General features: G+C 43.6%; 1 protein-coding gene across 1 annotated transcript in view; it reads right to left on the minus strand.

Moving 5' to 3' along the window:
* The window catches only part of NOX4 (NADPH oxidase 4), a 148,219-nt gene that overhangs the window by 79,826 nt on the left and 48,945 nt on the right, over positions 1–19,448 (minus strand). The window contains exon 11 of the mRNA XM_024215249.2: positions 6,374–6,434. Coding sequence (XP_024071017.2) covers positions 6,374–6,434 — 61 coding nt within the window. The remainder of the gene's footprint in view (positions 1–6,373; positions 6,435–19,448) is intronic.

Genomic DNA, 19,448 nt, shown 5'->3' on the forward strand with positions numbered 1-19,448 from the left:
CATACTAGCATGAAATGAAATAGACCCAAAACAGAAGGGATCTTGAGGGAATGTTGATCACTGTTTTTATCCTTTATTTGTTTACTAACTAGCAACTGGATATTTTAAAAGAAACTCAGCAGCAATCAATAACTTATGAAGATAATGGGACAAGTTTGTCACCTCTTTCACTCAAATTCCACATCCCCTCTCTCTCTTTCTCTCTCCATTCTGAACCAAACTCAATTAGGGTTGTGGTGACTATCGATTACATGGTCAGCTATCTCAATGTTTTAATTGTATCCTTTAGGTTTCTAAAATGAAATATCACTCTCTTTCCAGTTCCTACATTTACCACTACATTTTTTCTGGCTGAAATGGCTCACAGCACGTCACAACTTGCCCCCAGGAATACCTCCTATACTCAGAGCTGTGAGGGGTTAACACAGAGCCCATGCAGCCATGTCTCACTACATGAGGATTCCCCATCCCAAGAAATCCCCAGCTGCCTGTTTAAGCCAGTTTTCCAGCTCAAATAGCAAGAATCAGATTCTGAAACATCATAAGATTGGCTTAAAAAGCATGAAAGTTTATTTGGTTTCTGGGTTTGAAGCCTTCAGGATGCATTCAGCTCATGTTTTCAGACTTTTCTCACATCCATGAGGAACGGAGATTTATTTTTTTCCCGGTTTAAATGAAAGCTGGGATTTTCTTGAAACCACTTGACTCCAGGAGCTGGAGCTTTAAGAAAAACACCAAATATGGCAAGAGTTGGCAACAATGATAAAGAACATACTATATCTGATTCAAACCAGGAGAGTCAATACCTAAAGCTGAGGAACCTCACCGCAATATTTATCCTCATCTCCAAACCAAGCAGACCAAAGTCACATGTCTACCGCTTCCTGGGCCAATGTAGTAACGTACAGGATAGTAAGAGTACCAAATTCAATTGAAGGCCAACACAGTGCTATTATACTGTCCCTGTAACAATGTGTTGTGACCCAGCAACTTTGGATCCATCTTGCAAACATCTTTAACGGAATAAACAGTCTGATAGCAGAATGATATCATTACAGAATAAAAGTTATTAAGGCACAGTACAAAACCAATGCCTTTAATATAACCCTAACTAGTTTGTCCTCGCAGACATTGTAATATATTGCAGTCTTTTTACTGGATTTATTAAAAATATACAGTTCACCTTAATTCTTCTGTGTGCTGTATATTTATTTTCCATGACAACATCTTGCAGAGCTGCAGAAGAGCACGTCTATTTCAATGCTATCAATATCACTTTCTGTCTAAAGACCTGAAGTACAGTTAATGAGCAAGACACATTGTTTGCTACAGTGTGGTGTTTTGTTTTTGCTGCTGTTGTATTGCTGGACAGATCATCATGGCCTATGGTCTCTCAATTCCCTTCAGGGGGTGTTAGTTGAAATGTCAGCTTTAAAGCACAACTAGCAATGGTACTTGAAGGAGCAGCAAGAGAAAGGAGCATAATAGGCGACAAAGCTGACAACAAATATTAAACCAAAAAAAAATTTTAAAGGACTTTTGTAAACGTTCAGCTAACAAACTTCCCGGGTCTGGAGGAGAACAGGGTCACCAGCCAGAAAGTAGAGAAGCAGAACAAACAGGTGTTAATCAGCTGTTTATCTACTGATTCGGAGAGACTATAAGGCTTTGTCTACACTGAAAAGTTTTGCACTTTAACTATGCTGGCATAATTAAAGTGGCAAAGCTATCTTAGGTACTTTTATAGCCCCCCATCACCATTGTATCCGAGCGCCTCCCAATCTTCAATGCACTTGTCCTCCCAACATGCCTGTGAGGTAGGAAGTGCTATTATCCCCATTTTACAGATGGCAAATTGCCTAGGGCAACATCCCCTCCTCTCCTGGTAGATACTGGTCTGTAAGCGTGCGGGACTCACCCCTGCAGCGCCTCCTGCTGGTCTCTCAGGGAATTAGCTCAATTTCCAGCCCGGAGTGCCCTCTGCAGGCCGGTGATCCGCCACAGCTTGGCCCCCGTGTCCCTCCCAGACTCCGGTGCCCGTTTTCTCTGGGGTGCTGGCCCCTGGCAATACCCGAACAGTTTTTGTGGGTCTCCCCTCCCCAGGGAACCCCCACCCACTACCCCCACCTCGCCTCAGTCTGGGGTACTGCCAGTCCTCACCAAGCCCCCGCTCACTGGGGCAGACTGCAGTATAAAAGCCACTAAACACAGGCAAGGGGGTTTGACCTGCTGCCTTCTTCTACCACCCAGTACCTCTAGGGGCCTGGGACCAGGCCCTGCAGCCTGGGGAGTTGCCAGCCTGGAGCTCCCCGGCTCCTCTGGCTCTTCCCCAGCCCTGCTTCACTCCCAGGTACCCTCTTATTCCCCTGCGGCCAGGCCAGTCTCCCTCCACAACTAGAGGAGAGACTCTGCTCAGCTTCTGGCTGCCCTGGCCTTCTTATAAGGCCCAGCTACGCTGATTGGGGTGTGGCCCAGGTGTCGCTCCTTCCCCAATCAGCTTGGGCTTTTTCTCCTAGCCCTGAGCCCTCTCCCAGGGCTGGCTTCTACCCTGTCAGGGCTGGAGCGGGTAACCACCCCGCTACATGGTCCAACAGTGCTTTACTCCAGTTTGGGATGCAAAATAAACTATATTGGCACAGCACTTTTATACTGGTAAAACTATGTGTACACTAGGGCTTTTACCACCATAGCTATATCAGCAACAAACAAAAAAAATCTCACCCCTAACCATCACAGCTCTGCTGGTAAAAGTTTTAAGAGCAGACCAGGGCTAATGTACCACTTAGGGCTGGTCCACACTTACCCCCCAAATCGAAGTAAGGTACGCAAATTCAGCTACGTGAATAACGTAGCTGAATTCGACAGACCTTACTTCGACCTTACCGCGGTTCAGACGCGGTCCACACGCGGCAGGCAGGCTCCCCGTCGACTTCGCGGTACTCCTCTCGCTGAGCTGGAGTACCGCAGTCGACGGGGATCACTTCCTGGTTCGATTTATCGCGTCCAGACCAGACGCGATAAATCGAACTCGGAACTTTGATCCGCAGCCGTCGAACTACCGGGTAAGTGTAGACTAGCCCTTAGATGGCACTTCCCATCTGCCAAATGCTTTATAGACATCAACTCATTAATCCTCACAACATCTATGGGAGCCAGGAAAGCAGCTTACAAACAGGGTAATTAAGGGGAGGAAGTTATATTGCTTGCCCCGGTCACAAAAAGAGTCGTTGCCAGAGGATAAATTAGAACTTGGGCATTCTTTATTGGCAAGCCTGTGCCAAAGCCCCACCTGTGTTTGTGACCTTACCTGATAAAGTTTTGGGGTGATACCCAGTACATTGTATTTCATTAAGCATAAGCAGACTGATTTATTAGAAGCCCCCATCAAGTCATTTAAAAGGAAACAGTCTTGCATGGATTGTGATTTCCTTTAAGAAATCTTACACAAGGAATTTCTTTTGGCACCAATCTAGCCCTTTCAGACAGATGTCTTCCAGGATTACATCTCTTCTTTCTCTGCCAGTTAAACACCAAACTGTGGCCCTGGAACAATGAGTGTGGCATCCAGGAGTTGCAGAGTCTAGCCCTGCAGCCACGGATGCTTGAGCAGTTCTACAAGGCCAACAAGGTGGCTGTTCTTTCCCAGGGACAGAATTACACACTCCACCAAGCCCCACTGCCCTAAATGTATACAAATCAGGTAGCTATGGATTCAAATACAGGAGAAAAGATTGGTCTTGTAGTTGAGGCACTAGACTGGGACTCAGGGTCTAATTCTGGTGCTGCCACAGGCTCCCTGTATCACCTTGAGCAAGTAATTTAGTTTCTCTATGCCTCTGATCCCCATCAGTAAACAAGGAATAATTATGCCTTGCCTCCCACCCTTTGTCTGGCCTATCTATTTAGACCAGGGGTTCCCAACCTATGGCCCGGGGGCTGCACATGGCCCACCAGAGCATTTCGTAAGACCCGCACCCTATTTCAACACAATATACTAACACCAATTCATTAGCATTTTGTTGTCATGTTTACATCATTTTAGTTTACACAACTTATCTAAATACACACGAAACAAGCTGAACTTAAAATATAAATCAATACAAGTGATTTTAAATCTTATTAAAATACGTTGAATCTGTTTGGCCCACACAAGGCTGTGCTTAGGTTTATGTGGCCCTCCTGTGTAATCAGGCTCGGCACCACTGATTTAGATCATAAACCCCTGGGGGCAGTGTCTGTTTCCCAATATGTTTTTGCACAGCTTAGCACAATGGGATCTCCAGTACTATTACCATATGACCACAAATGAAAAGTATTCTTATCTGCACCCAAAAGTCATCTTCAGGATGCATGTTCTGCCAACAAAATGGGAGACCATGCACAGCCTTTCTGAAAAGATATTAATTAACGTGCCAGATCCTCAGCTGGTGTAAACTGGCCTGGCTCCACTGACTTTAATGGAACTACTCTGATACACATTGGCTGAAGATTTGGCCCACAGGCTACGCCCTTTAAATGAGTCTCAAAACTACATTTTCCCCCCGCTGTTCAAATGCATCCCATGTTCCATTGTATTAAATCACTAATTCTTAGGAGTGAGTAATTATATTGCCTGAAGATCTATTAAATATCTGCTCCTGGCCTGAAAATGTACTTCTGAAGTCATAATTATTCATTCAGAAGCTACTTCCTACATCTACTGGGATGCTAAATTTATATCTGCTGGAACCTAGGCAAGAAATGATGTTCCATCAACAGAAACCTCCCACAAGGAGTTGCCAGCTCAATTATCCTTCTGTCACCGCCTGATTAGGGATGTGGTAATCACTCTTTCAAACCTGTTCTGACTTCAGCGCTACACACATCTCCTACCCACGTGCAGTTGCCTCCCTGCCCCCAAATACTCAGGCCACATGGTTTTCCGTTCAATTTTCAGAAGAGCACAAAACCCACATGTGTGACTTAGCCAAAAAAAAAAAAAATCTATCGTAGGTATGCCTATAGCAGCATGGTATATCTGCTCCCTCAAGTCGTTAGAGCCAGAAGCAACCCAGGTTACCACTTCTTCACGGCATCTCACAGGTGCAGGTAGCAGGAGCAGCAGCCAGGGACATGGGAAATTGCTCTGAACTAACCAGAGCGTCTCTGATTCGCCATATATCTGCACCACCGCATCCCTTTAATTAACGCTTATGTTCTTATGTACGCGTTTAATTGACCTCTCTGCAATACAGCGTGAGCCCTCAAAGGTATCGGGTGTAAATTATTTGAAATGTAATGATGGGATACAGGAAGAGAGCTGTAAATAACAGGAATTCAAGCTGAGGAGACAGACCTGAAGGAAAGTACAACTGTCTATTATTCTTATTCTTATTTATTAACCAGGTTTATTATGGTAGAGCCTAAGGACCAACTGAGAATGGGGTCCCACAGTGCTAGGCATTGTCCAGACACAGAGCAGAACAGAGTCTCTGCCCCAGAGAGCTTACAATCTAAACTGATAACACAAACACTAAGCAGAGGGAAAGGAGTATAACATACAAAACCATGTCTATTAAAATCAGGCAGCCAGTCGCACCTGCTGAAGTTCCCAACCCCTCTAGAAAGATCAGTTAGTTAACACCTCCCCACTTTGTTTTTTCTTTAAGCGGCTCTCTGGTCCTGGGGAGAAGTGATGGGTACCAAGCCCATCCCACATTGATGAACCAGAGTAAGTGAATATAGAAGACATTCCTCTACAAAAAACAAATGAGACGGCTTCCTCCTAAGACAGAAAATGCAAAGCTGGAAAAAATCAGCCATCAGACACCAATGACAACTGTCACCTAAGTAAACAGCTGTCACGTCGAGCAGCAAATTAGAATTCTCCTCTGCATGGAATCCAGGTTGACACCTGCGGTCTGGAGAATATTGACAGAGCAGCGGAAGAGCAGAGGAGAACATGAAAGCAACCTGTAATCTCAGTGTGCCATAGATGTTAATTAACCCGGCAGTCAACCAAACTGCTGGTATTAAAATCCCCTTATCAAGGGAGTGCACATTTCAGCATTTCTGCAGGCACCATTACACTTGGCACAGAGGCAGCAGGCTATTGTAAAAAGCATAGAGACTGAAGCACATTACTAATAATTAGCTGACAATCAGAACATCTGTTAGTACTAAAAAAAGTGTTGTTATCTAAAGAAATACACATCTGAAAAAGTCAGCGGTGGCATTGATAAAGCAATAAAGGCAACTTTTGACCAATAAATATGAATAACTTCTAGTGAGAAATCTTCATAATCAATGTGTGATCATTGTATTCAAGCCTTCAGGAGATAAAATTGCAAGTGAAGGTATTTGTGCCTAAAAAGGAAAGTTTGTTTCTACATACCTGTCCAGTCTCCCACTATTTTAAGATGGACCCCAAATGTTGCTTTGGTATCTGTCGGACACTGAAAAAAATGAAATAAGTTAAGGAACATTTCTGAAAAATAATTAAATAAACTGAGATTTAAGCACAATTTTGAGACCAGATCCTTAGCTGGTGTAAATGAGTAGCTCCAGTGATTTGCACCAGATGAGGAGCTGTCCTTTTATTATAAAGCAATTGCAACTTCAGTAAAATGCAGAAGGCCTAGAACAGACTGATTAAGGCTCCAAACATTCTTATCTCTCATTGTGATCATGGAACAGGGCTGGGATGTATCCAACTTGGATGTGATTTCGAATAGCTACTCCTCTAAGTTGTGCCCAGCTACAGTGGCTCACAAGGGACAGTTATGGTAACGGAGGATCGCAGGAGTGCAGCAATGCTCAGTATTGCCAACCCCAAGCATTCAAAAATCACGAGCCAGGCCTCCAAATCACACATTAGGAGTTCTTTTTAGTTCCCTTCTGGCTTTTCAACCTTTAGGGTTCACATTTTCAAGCTTATCCTCACAACAATGGAGGATAAACATTTACTTTTTTTTTTTTTTTTTAAATGAAAGCTGAGATTCTCTTGTATTCAGATGACCCCAGGAGGTCAGACTTTAAGAAAAACACCAGATATCATTGGACACACGATAAAAATCAAAAGAGTAGGCAATACTCTACTTCAGCCATGCCCCTATTCTGGAGGCCACACAGCTGCTTACAGTGGACAGATGCCACCTGAAGAGTCCCCCCACACCAAGCTATTTAAGCTACCCGCACAGTCTCTTTGAACTGCCAAAGCAGCACAAAAGGGATGAAGCAGAACTGAGGATCTGGCCCTTCAAATCTGTAACTCCTTGCTAGCTAGAAAGAGTCTCATCAACAGGATGACTTGCAGGACTATGATGATTTTAAACACAAAGAAGAAATAAGCAGCTATTCCTTTAGAAAAGAATATTCTTTTCCCTACTTAACAGCAACGCTATCAGTTTCCTTTGAAGCTACAGCAGCACTACTACACCCTAACACATTCCTTTTTAGCAATTAATGATAGATCCAAATATACTAACTTTCACACAAACAAGAGCTAACAGAGAAAGCAAAGGATAAGGGACTCTTCCTTATCTTATTTTTCTAAGCTTTAGAGATATGTGTGGATCTGAGGGGAGGGTTGGAACCCAGGAACTCTTGAAGCCTTCCCCTAAACCTGACACTGACTGACTGTATGGACTTGGCAAAGTCACAACTTTTCTGGAGAGGAAGGATTATCCAGGAATTAGAGTACTGGCATAGGTCTTGGGAGACCTGTGTCCAAGTCCCTGCTCCATCACACATTTACAGTGTGACTCTGAAATCAGTTGCTGAAGTCCAGCAACAGAGTGGGGGTTTTCCAGTGTATTGCACCCAATGCAGCATGTATGATTACCTGCCCTTTGGGTGGGTGGCATGTGTGTGCATTCGGTGCAAGGAGCTTCTGACCCTCAGAGACCGTGTACGGGCTTTGGAGACCAGAGTGGCGGAATTGGAGGAGCTAAGGGAGACAGAGAGGTACATAGATGAGACTTTCTGGGACACAGTAGAATGGTCCCACCCCCAGTCCAACAGCCTCTGTGCTGTTGAGGAGGATGAAAGTCTCAGGGAAGGAGAACATCAAACTGGAGCAGAGGGAAATGATCCCATAGTTGGGACCCTCCTTCCAGATGATGTTATGGTATCCTCTCGCACTGAGGATCTCTCTCCGGGGGAGGAAACTCCAACTATTAGGAAGAGACAGGTATTAGTAGTGCGCCATTCGATCATTAGAAACATAGATAGCTGGGTATGTGATGACCGGGAGAACCGCATGGTGACTTGTCTGCCTGGTGCGAAGGTTGTGGATCTCTCGAGACATCTAGATAGGCTTATGTGTAGTGCTGGGGAGGAGCCGGTGGTTGTGGTACATGTAGGTACCAATGACATAGGAAAGGATCAGAGACAGGTCCTGGAGGCCAAATTTAGGCTGCTAGGTAAGAGATTGAAGTCCAGGACCGCCATGGTAGCATTCTCAGAAATGCTTCCAGTTCCATGCGCAGGGCCAGTTAGAGGTAGGGCAGTGCTATTACCCCATTTTATAGATGGGGCACAAAGATTGAGATATTTAGGCTGCTAATGTCATAAGAACATAAGAACGGACATACTGGGTCAGACCAAAGTTCCGTCTAGCCCAGTATCCTGTCTTCTGACACTCACCCACTTGCCACTGATGGGCATGTTTGCCTGGCCAATACTGGTCAGACAGCCTATGGACTGCAATCACTAGCACAGAATAATGGGCCCTGTAACAGGTCCCCTGCCCGGCCTTCTTCCTGGGGCCCACTGGCTGCCCCAATAACGCACAGAGAGGCTTCTCCTTCTGCAGCACCCGTGGCTTTATTTACAGACTTCTCCCACCACCAGTGATATACTATATACAGTTTGAAGGCCTTACAATCTCCACTTCCACCCAGAACCTGCCCTCAGCCCAGAGGCTGACCTTCCCCTGGCCATCCCCCCTTCCTTCTGGCTGCCAGCCAGCCTTTATAGCCCTTGAACCCTCAGGCCCACAGGTGCAGCCAGTTCTAAAGGCCAGGCACCAGACTTCTCCCAAGCCCCAACCTATATCCCCTGATTGGGGCTGGCTGAGCAGGGGCTAATTAGGTGCCTCTGCACCAGCACCCTGCTACAGGCCCACTTTATCCATGCAAAGGTAAAGTTTGCAGCTCCTCACCTAGCCCACTCCTATTGCAGCTTTTCTGAAGCTCACATGGAGCATGCAGCACCCTTGCCCAGCTGTTTGCCAGCAGGTCTCCAGTACAACCCCGATGCAGAGCTTAAGTCTTCAGGTGGGTTTTGTGCCGGATCTCTGCTCGGTGTATAAATTTCTCTACCCAGGAAGATGGAATGATTTGTTCAATCCAGATGTCTGGAATTCCAGTTCAGCACCTTTTCTACAAGACAAGTTTGTGCCCGGCGCCCACTGGAGGTACCACCCCACAGCCTGGCTGCCCCCGAATCTCACGCCCAGCGCCCGCAGGAGGTGCCAGTTGCCCTCCTGCAGCCCGACCATCACAAAGCATGGTTTTATAGAGAAATGCAGAAGTGCCAAACCTGATTTAAAAAAAAAAAATTAATGAATATTTAAGAAAGATTAATTTTCACTTTTTAACTGAGGCAAGAAGCAACCCCCTCATCCCAACCCTGCCCAGTCACTGTTAATGTACAATGTGAAAAAAAGACTATCCTTCCTCTCCTGTTAAAACCTCCCCCCATCCAGTGTTAATGGCAAAACTCCCCTCAACTCAGGTGGGTGCAGGTTCAAGCCCATTGTCCTTTACATGACTTATGTGAATAATTCCCTTTTGCAGTACTCTGAACAATAACCCCGTAACATCAGGATTTATTTCTTCTCACATTTTAGGAAGTATATGCTGACACCACAGGCCTAAGGGTCCCTTGGAGAGCTCTAGAAAACCTTATTGTGCTATTAAATCTTCATAGAGGAAACAAACCCATCATGAAGGATCTATAGAGCCTAGTTTTTAAAGCCCTAGTCATATTTTTATTACATAAATAGTAGATTCACATGTTCTGTTCCTCTGAGATCAGCTAAACTTGAGAACCCTGGCATTTCCCAGACTGCCAGACAAACGAGTGTTTGGGTGGACATTAGAGACTGATGTTCATCATCAGAAGCAAGCTCCGCACAGACCAGGACCCACCAACTCAAAGCAGCACTAGACTCTGCCAGAACAACAGATGCAAAACCTGCCGACATCTCTCCACTGCTACAATAATCAACACCCCTCCACAACAACACATCTTTCAAGATCAATGGGTCCTACACATGGCTATCACAGCATGTGGTGTACCTCATCCAGGACACAAAATGCCCCAATAACAACTATCTGGGTAAAACCAGACAATCACTGTGCTCTCAAATGAACTCAGACACAAAAACGATAAACGACAAAAACACCACATCATCCATGGGAAAAGGCTTTTTATAAAACAATCACCCCATATCTGACCTCTGAGAGTATGTCTAGACAGGGATAAAAAAAAAAACTCGCGGCTCACCCAAGGCTCAGGTTCCCAGCCTGAAAAATTACTGTGTAGACATTCGGCCTCGGGCTGGAGCCCAAACATCTACATAGCAATTTCTAGCACCAAGCCCAAGTCAGCCTACCCGAGCCAGCCACAGCCATCTTGTCATTCAGAATTGTAGGCATGAAAATATGCAAGCCTTGGCATGTCTAAATAACACATGCCATTGACAGGTCTCTGCACACAATTACAGTAAATGCACACATGCCTAAAAATCTGAAATTTAAACCTAAACTCTTTGGCATCTCTGGTCTCCAAAATAGAGCACCTCTAATTCCTGATTGAGGAAAACAAGTATATTCGGGACAATATTTAAGCATATGCTTAAATTGACATGTGATTAAGTTGCACTGAAGTCAAAGGGACTTAAGAATATTCTTAAAGTTAAGCACAAGTTTATGTGCTTTCCTGAATTGGGACCCTAAAAAGTATGTGTATGACCTTTAGCCAAACTACATCTCTACCTCGATATAACGCTGTCCTTGGGAGCCAAAAAATCTTACCATGTTATAGGTGAAACCACGTTATATCGAACTTGTTTTGATCTGCTGGAGTGCGCAGCCCTGCCCCGCCCCCGGAGCACTGCTTTACCACGCTATATCAGAATTCGTGTTATATCGGGTCATGTTATATTGGGGTAGGGGTGTACAAGTGTCTGAGTGACTTCAGGAATGCATGATGTGCTTTTTGCAGCTCTAGTCAAAGACAATAAAACTTTTTCTCCAAGATCCCTAGAACATAATTTAGCTATTACAAAACTTGTTAGGATTATCCACTCCTAGGACATACAAGTTTTTTTAAGAACAGTATTTTAGTCTTTCTAAAAAGACGTATTCACTAGATTACCAAATTGAGAAGGTAGAGTTATTTCCTAACTACATTCTACGACTGTTATAGCGAAAGAAGACCTTGGACAATGTTAAATGGAATATTTCTGAACAAGAGAGCTGTGAATGAACCTTATTTGATGTACCAACCTGATTAAAATGCGAGAAATTATGCAAATTTATTGTTGCAAATAAACTGTCTGTGATTACGTGAAGCTATGCTCATCTTATTCCATCCTCAAACCAAACATGCATATCTCAAAAAAGTGGAATATTTGACATGTTATAAGATCTTCCAGCAATTTTTGCCAAAATGTTCATCTGTAGGCATTCAGCCATCCTCCAAAGACTATGGGACAGAACCTCAATAGGTGTCAATTGGAACAGTTCTATTGACTTTGATGGAGCTGTGCTGATTTACATCACCTGAGAACATGGCCCTATGCCCTCAGAGATAAAAGTCTTCTGTATTTGAATTGGTAGATTTCCTGCTAAGAGGTTTAATGATGAGTGAGATGTAGAATGTGCCCTCCCACACACACCCTTTTTGTTTGTTTGTTTTGCATTCTGCCATTTGTAACACTGGATTTAACCTCCTATAACTGGATCAAATTTATGGAATATAATTTATTCTGCATCCTTTGCTGGGAAAAAACCTACTGTTTCTGAGCCTTCACAGACGCATGTTTAATAAGGAGTCGTCTGCCTCTATGTGATGTTCAGCTAACTCCGTGATACAAATGCAAAATCTAGCACTCAGGGGACATCATGTGGATTTGTGACAATCCCTGGAAGACTCTGTCTTCATAAACCAGCATATGGATTAGCACTCATCTGTAGATGTCGTTTATTTCAATCAGCAACACAAAGAATATGGATAATATTCTTAATTTAACTAATCCAAGTTTAATTTATTACTAGTACTAATACATACTAGAAATATACTTGATTTTATTTAACAGCATCAAAAAATTCTGGACCAGATTCTCTAGTGCAAAGAAAGTGTAAAATGCTACTAAATCAGAGTGGTAACAGTTTACACGCACTTTACACCAATGTAAGTGACTACACAAGGTGCAGAGCAATGGAGAATCTGGTCTCATATGTGTGAGAGCACAAGAGACAGGAATTGAAAACAGATAGGTCTTGTAAATTATATAACCTACAGTATTTAGGGTCCTCAGGGACACCGCTGGTACCCATTCCCAGCCTAGAACTCTCCCTACAACCAGGGGCATGTTCAGTAGATGGCCCTTGCCTACAAATTTACCCTCTGTGGTGGTTCACTATGGATTTGGTAGCCTTTGGCATATGTTTCTGGCTATACTATTACTGCGGAGGAGTCATTGGCTGGTGGATGCACCAGGCAGCACTGTAGAAAGTTCATCATCATCACAGAGGAAACAGAGGCTCAGAGGTATCAGAGGTCACATGACAGGACAGTAGCAGAGCCTGGACTAGAGCACCGGCCTCCTAAGTTCCAGTCCAGAACCTTACTCACTAAGCCAAGCAATACCTCCAGTTTGAGAGAAATCTTTTTCCTGGATTACCTCAAGTAATTCGGCTTGTCACTGGGGATAGCAACGGTGGGAAGAGGGAAAGAATCCTCTTTCGACTGTGGCACACTACATAGAATCAACATCAGCCTAAGGCACAGAGTGGTTTCCATAACCCTAGTACTTCCAGCAAAAGTGAGGAGCCAGACAATCTGGATCTCAGACCTCTCCAAACCACCCACCCTTGATGGCTGTGCAAGAATCCCTTGCTGAGCTGGCACTAATGGAGAGGCCCCCCTGCATTCTGCCCCCCTCATGAAATGGAACTGCTCGGAATCTACTGCCCAGGACTAGTCGTTTATTGGCAACGACAGCTACGATGTGTGCTTTGGCTGGCAGAGGAATGAAAAGGAGCCCTGTCCCCATTTCGACAGCTAAAAGAAAGGTCACGGCAGAGCTGGATTAACACAAATGAACAAGCAGAGAGAAATTCCTTCTAAGAGGTTATTTCACTTTGGGAAAGAGTCGCAATATGATTCTGAACTGGAATTTGGAGACATCCTGGCAGGCACTGTAAACACCATGCACTCCTGTAGCTGGTTCATTGTCATGGTAATTGCCTCCAAGGATAAAACTGCTCTGTTGCAAACCTTTGCTGGATTGTCCAAATTTGTGACCTGGAAACGGTCAGATCAGTTATGCAACTCAGGCAGAAAGGCACTTAAGAGTTAATGTGTATGAGAAAATGACAGAACTAAACCCAACTGAGCTAGATTTTCTTTCCCTCGTGGGGGAGGTGCGGGTGGATTTTCAACATTGCCAATCAGCTGCAAAAAGAATTTGGGCTTCAAAAGTTCAGTGAGCCATAGTTTGTCTGGTTTTCACAGAAAACTGATCAAAATATTCCCAAAACAATGTATCCTGAGATTATAAAACAATGAGGAAGAATGATGACAAATACAGGCATGCTATATAAAGAATACAGCCAGTACAGAACAGCTAGTCTTAGGTTTGACTCATGGAAAGTGAACCATGTTAAATCAGGCTACCCCAGTTTTAACTAATGAATCACACAGTTTAAAAGACAGATGTCAGAAAAAGGTGCTTGTAAGGTTGTTGGGTTTTTTTTAAGACGTTTATGTCTGAAAAAATGAGCTGTATGGGAAGAGTCTTCAAGGTGACTCCATTTATTTCTATTGTGGGCTACTTTGCAAATTTGGCTTTGTTTAAACTCTCTCCATATTGGGAACTTGGCCTTATGAGTGACTTAATTTAACTGAGAAGTGGCTGCAGACATTATAATTTGGTTGTACAGGACTATGTACAGTACCAATGACTATGTAGCAAACCCTAAAAGATCTCAGTTCTTGTAGCTGTTATAGGTGGATATTTGTAAGTATATAAAGTATAAGTCTACGTGTGTAAAGTTTTTTTGTTTAGATAAACTGGATGCGTAAAACAAAAATCTAAAAGCAAATGGATGTAAGGCAGCACACAATGAGCAAGAGAAAGGTTAATCTACACTATTTTTATTGCACTTAAATTATTTTCCACACAGCTGTTAGATTTTCTATTTGTATGAAAAGCAGACAAGCCCTTGGGACTTGCATTAGTTTGCCAGCAATATACTTCACAATATCTGCATCTCCCTGAGTGTTCTGTAGATCATCTCATAAAGCCAAGTTTACCATATGCAAAAGGACTAGGAACTTAATAAAGCTCATTAAAATCCTATCACTTTTAGATTTGGTTTTTTCTTGTATTAATCTGCTAGCATTAGGCCACTTCCTGAGGTCCTTACCTAGTTTTTACAAGGGAAAACTTCCAACAACTTAAAAATTTTAGGTATCTCGGAATCCGGCCCTTGGGCTTTTCCTGTTGTACATCATTTGTTTCTTGAGTTTACCGTACAGTATAGAGGCATCTCCAACATTTCCCAGTTTTGTTCTTTGCATAATACTATATTAGTTGCTTGAAAGACACTGAGAATCAAACTTCACTGGGGGACTGTTAAAATTCCACTGAAGTCAATGGCAGATTTCCCATTAACTTCAATGAATGTTGGATCAGGCCTCCAATAATACAATAATGCAATCCACGGCTTTGTAAAATAAAAACCTACCTCACTAAAGCAAAAGGAAGCATTTGCTTCCACGTTCTTGTTTACATTTGTTTAAATAACGTTCACATTTTCATTTGTTCCGATTACTGTAACAAGGTGTCAGGCACGGACTCGAAAGCTTCAGAGCACTAGTCCTCAACCCACACATGGCTAAGTTAAATTTGTCAAGCTTTTTAAACCCTTAGGTCAACTGAACTATACATATTTCTGAGTCAAAGTGGGAAGTAAAAAAAAAATAAGGGAAGATCAGAGTGCAGAGGAGAAGCTCATGAGGGTGGAAAATACATAAATAAACAATAGCCTGGAGACACCTAGAAGCGATATTAAATTTTTTCATGTACACAAGTAAACCTATCTCAGGTAATTCTCTATCTCGGCTTCATTAACTATCACTCCTTTATAGAATTTTATATTTTGAGTATGTCTAATCAAACAAGGTTTGGCAACTACCTCTGCTCGTTCCTTTACACATGTTTGCATTTTGTGCTGACATTTTGAATATCTCTATATAAAAACATGCCTTATTACCCATGGAAACAAGTCTACATAATACAAAGGAAACCCTGGTACATGCAGCAAGCCATGGATTGGATTTATCCAACATTGTACATGAATAAAGAACTCAACTTTAAATGGGTCCCTCAATTTTTCTGCTCAGTCAGAAACTGCAATTCTAAAAAGGCAAGGTCTAAAGGTTTTTAACTGCAAATACTACCACAGTGATTTGCTTCACATTAATACAGTGATTTTCAACCTTTTTTTTTTTCATTTGCGGAATTTGTGATCAAACACTCAGTCAAGAGACAAGGATAGATAGCATACTATAACACTAAATGAAAACATTACATTTCAACAATTGTCTATGGCAGCAGTGAGCAAACTTTTTGGTCCGAGAGCCACATCTGGGTATGGAAATTGTATGGCTCATGAAATTGGGGGTCAGGGTGCGGGAGGGGGTGAGCGCTCTGGCTGAAGGTGTGGGCTCTGGGGTGGGGTCAGAATGGCTAGAAATGAGGAGTTCAGGGTGCAGGAGGGAGCTCTGGGTTGGGGCAAGGGGTTAGGGTGCAGGGGGGAGGGCTCCTTTGGGGGTGCGGGCTCTGGGGTGGGGCTGGGTCCCAAACCCTCGGTCCCAGCCCGGAGCACCCTCCTTCACCACCAACCCCTCATCCCCACCTGTTATTCAAGTTAGCTAGATCAAAGCCATCTCAGATACATCTACTGCAGTGTAGACATACACAAAGACAGCTCAATCGCTTGAGTCAAGACCTGGCCATGGAATCTATGCATTTAGTATACGTGCAAACAGACTCATTGAAGGACACTCCACCATAAGACATATTCATCTGAAAAGTCAGGCCCAGTCATAACCAGGCTCAGTAGTGGAGGCTGTAAACCATTTGCAATCACTAATGAGACCCTGGCCAGCACTTTGGAGCTGATTTATACTAAGTCCAAAGGCACTCCACACAAAAATGCTACTCACAAAAAGTATACAGGCTAGCATCACCATGTTATTCACAGAAAGAGAAGAGGCTAGAGTCACTCTGACCTGGGTAAGTTGGACTAAAGAAGCCTTAACAGTGAGCCTTCAGATCTTAACAGTGTGTGGATTTTTAATGTTAGCTACAAATGAGTGTTGGAAGATTTATGGTGGGTGGCACATGCGTCAACTAATGCCAACAACAGAAAATCAGTGTGACACTATACCCAATATTCATCATAGTAATATTATTATCATATGATTATAGCATAATTATGATGCATTTTGTACAAGATGAGTCATGTGAGGTGTCATTAGGAAAGTTATGATTTGCTGACTATGAATATCCTATTTGTATGAATGTATCATTTTTGTATCTGAAGTTATAAATATTGACTATGGATCTGTATTTCAAATGGGCTTACTCTGGAAAACACCCACCACCAGCCTCTCAGGTACAACAAGGAAGAAGCCAGCCAGTGCTAATGGCTCATCAACAAAGACAATGGGCTGTGCAATAGCTTAGCCTTCCTGTAAATGTTTCGGCCAGCTTGTAAATAATGACTGCCATGCCTCTGCAAGGGCATGTGACCAGACCACATGACTCTGACCTCCATTTGGGGTACCTGTATTTTTTCACAAACTGGTCTGGGAACCAAATTTGAAACAAAGGGTTCCCACCATATGGAAAACCTATATAAGGCAGGGAGTGACATCATCTCTTTTCTTCACTCCCCCACAACTCAACACATGAGAGAAGCTCTGAAAGAAAAGGACTTGGAACCAGGGTGGGGAGCCCAAGCTGCAAAGCAAGTGCAGCTTGTGCCTTAAGAATCTCCAAACCTGTTTGTATCATCAGTCAGGGTGAGAAATTCCTAATTCCTATCCAATCTTTCTAGTATTTTAGGCTTAGTTTGAGGTTTTGTTTATTTACTGGGTAATCTGCTTTGATCTTTTTGCTATCACTTTATAATCATTTAAAATCTATCTTTTTGTAGTTAATAAACTTCTTTTTTGCTTTATCTAAATCAGTGTACCTTTGAGTGAACTGTTTGGGGGGAAATCTCAGCTTGGGTAACACAAGTTTGTTGCATATTCCTCTCCACACTGAGGGAGGGGCGAACCGGGTAATAAATTCATATTGGTCGGAGTTTCGACCAGGGCAGGGCGGTACAGCTCTGGGGTCCTAAGCTGGGAAGCTGGAGTATCTTGGCTGTAGCCTCTCTATTGTTGGTTCACATGCAGTGGCTGGTCAGAGAGCCTGCATGTAACTGCAGCTGGGTGTGTCCCTGACTGTGCGAATGCTGGTGCGAGTGTAGGACTGGGCGTGGTCTGCAGCTTGTCACAGCAGCAAAGTGACAGAGGGAGCCCAGGCTGGTGGGTCAGAGGGAACACTGGAACCCGTTCCAGGTGGCACCCTGGGGGGAACCTGTCACAATTGGGTTACGAGGAAATGATGGAGAAAGGATGAAATCTCCATGCGTGAAGTCACAGACAGATGATAATTGACCTACGTGCACTAGAGGTACTCGGGCCTCAGACAGTTGTTCCTCTCTCACTGAGGAATTTGAAAATAGTGGGCTAAGATTTATTGTGGTCTCCAGGACTGCTGCAAATGGCAGTACAGAGCTCTACAGTCAAGAGAGATACGATGTCACAGTACCTCAGTGCCACTGGATTTCAGTGCCTCAAAGAAAGTAGATTTCTTCTGTGTCTCCTCTGATATTTCAGCCATGTTAAGATTGGAACTTGTTCATGGGAGGTCAGCACGCTCTAGAAAGGACTGAGAGGAAACAGCTCCTTCTGTTCTCTCTGAGAATGGCAGAATGAAACTGTGATGCTGGGGAGGAACAGGTGGTGACTAAAATTCTGCAATACCAACAGTGGTCCTGCCTTCTCACTGTCAGATGAAGTCCCAAAGCCCATACGTGTGAACTGACCTGGCCCCAAACTGAATGGAGCCTCCATCTGAAATGCAATGCCAAAGGGACAGTCTCCAGCAGACACCAGGTACTGGTTCGGACTGTAAAGCAGGGCAACAGAACTACCTCAACATTACCAGGAGATGTGTAAAGCCAGGGAGCAGCATCAGCTCTAGCTCAGAGGGGTCTGTGCTTGCATAGTTTTCAGTACCTTAAAAAAAAACAACCAAGAATAAAAAGCTTCCCTTTTCCCCCTTTCACTCGCCTTCCATTATGACCCAAAGTGAAACAGAGGGACACAGTGTGATGTGAGCAAGTTAAAGAAGAGAAGTGAGGGCTTATGGAATGTACCCCTTCTTGCTAAAGGAATCAAGTTACTGCTCCCCCTGTTCCAACTAAATGATGTTCTGCATGCTAGAGAGGAGCAGAATGAGCATACTGGATGAGCAGCTTGAATAACCTTCATGAAGAAAAGAATTATGGTCTTGCCATTTAAACGCTAGACAGGGACTCCAGAGGCCAGGGTTCAGTTCCCAACTCTGCCACAGATTCCCTTTGTGACCTCGAGCAAGTCACTCAATGTCTTTACAGCTCAGTTCCCCATCTGTAAAGTCCTTCCCTTGGTCTGTCTGTAGATTACAGGCTTTTGGGGGCAGGGATTGTCCCTTCCTATGCATATGTACAGCATATGGCATAGTTGGGTCCCAATCTCAGTTGGGACTTCTAGGGGCTACAATAATACGTGTCGATATACTGGTATTCTGAAGTGCTGAACTACTGAAATCTCTCTAGTATAAAATTTAAGAAACCCCTGTTGGACACTAAAGAGGACAGCCCTTTGGCTCCCAATCTTTTTGAATTTAGAATGGAATCGCCAGTTTCAGTATCAGCTACACTTTACTGGCATAAAACGGAAGATAATGAAGCCACTTTACGTGATAATTCAGCTTTGCCATAATGCCTAGATGCCATGGTGATGGACATATCGGAAATTGATTCAGATCATCATAACAGGCGCAATGGACAAGTCTCTAAAACCACCACAATAGGCAATTATATGACAGCCTCCTTGGCCATCTCAGT

The sequence above is a fragment of the Terrapene carolina genome, unplaced genomic scaffold (genome assembly GCF_002925995.2).
Source record: "Terrapene carolina triunguis isolate 2854851 unplaced genomic scaffold, T_m_triunguis-2.0 Scaffold97, whole genome shotgun sequence".
NCBI lineage: Eukaryota > Metazoa > Chordata > Testudines > Emydidae > Terrapene > Terrapene triunguis.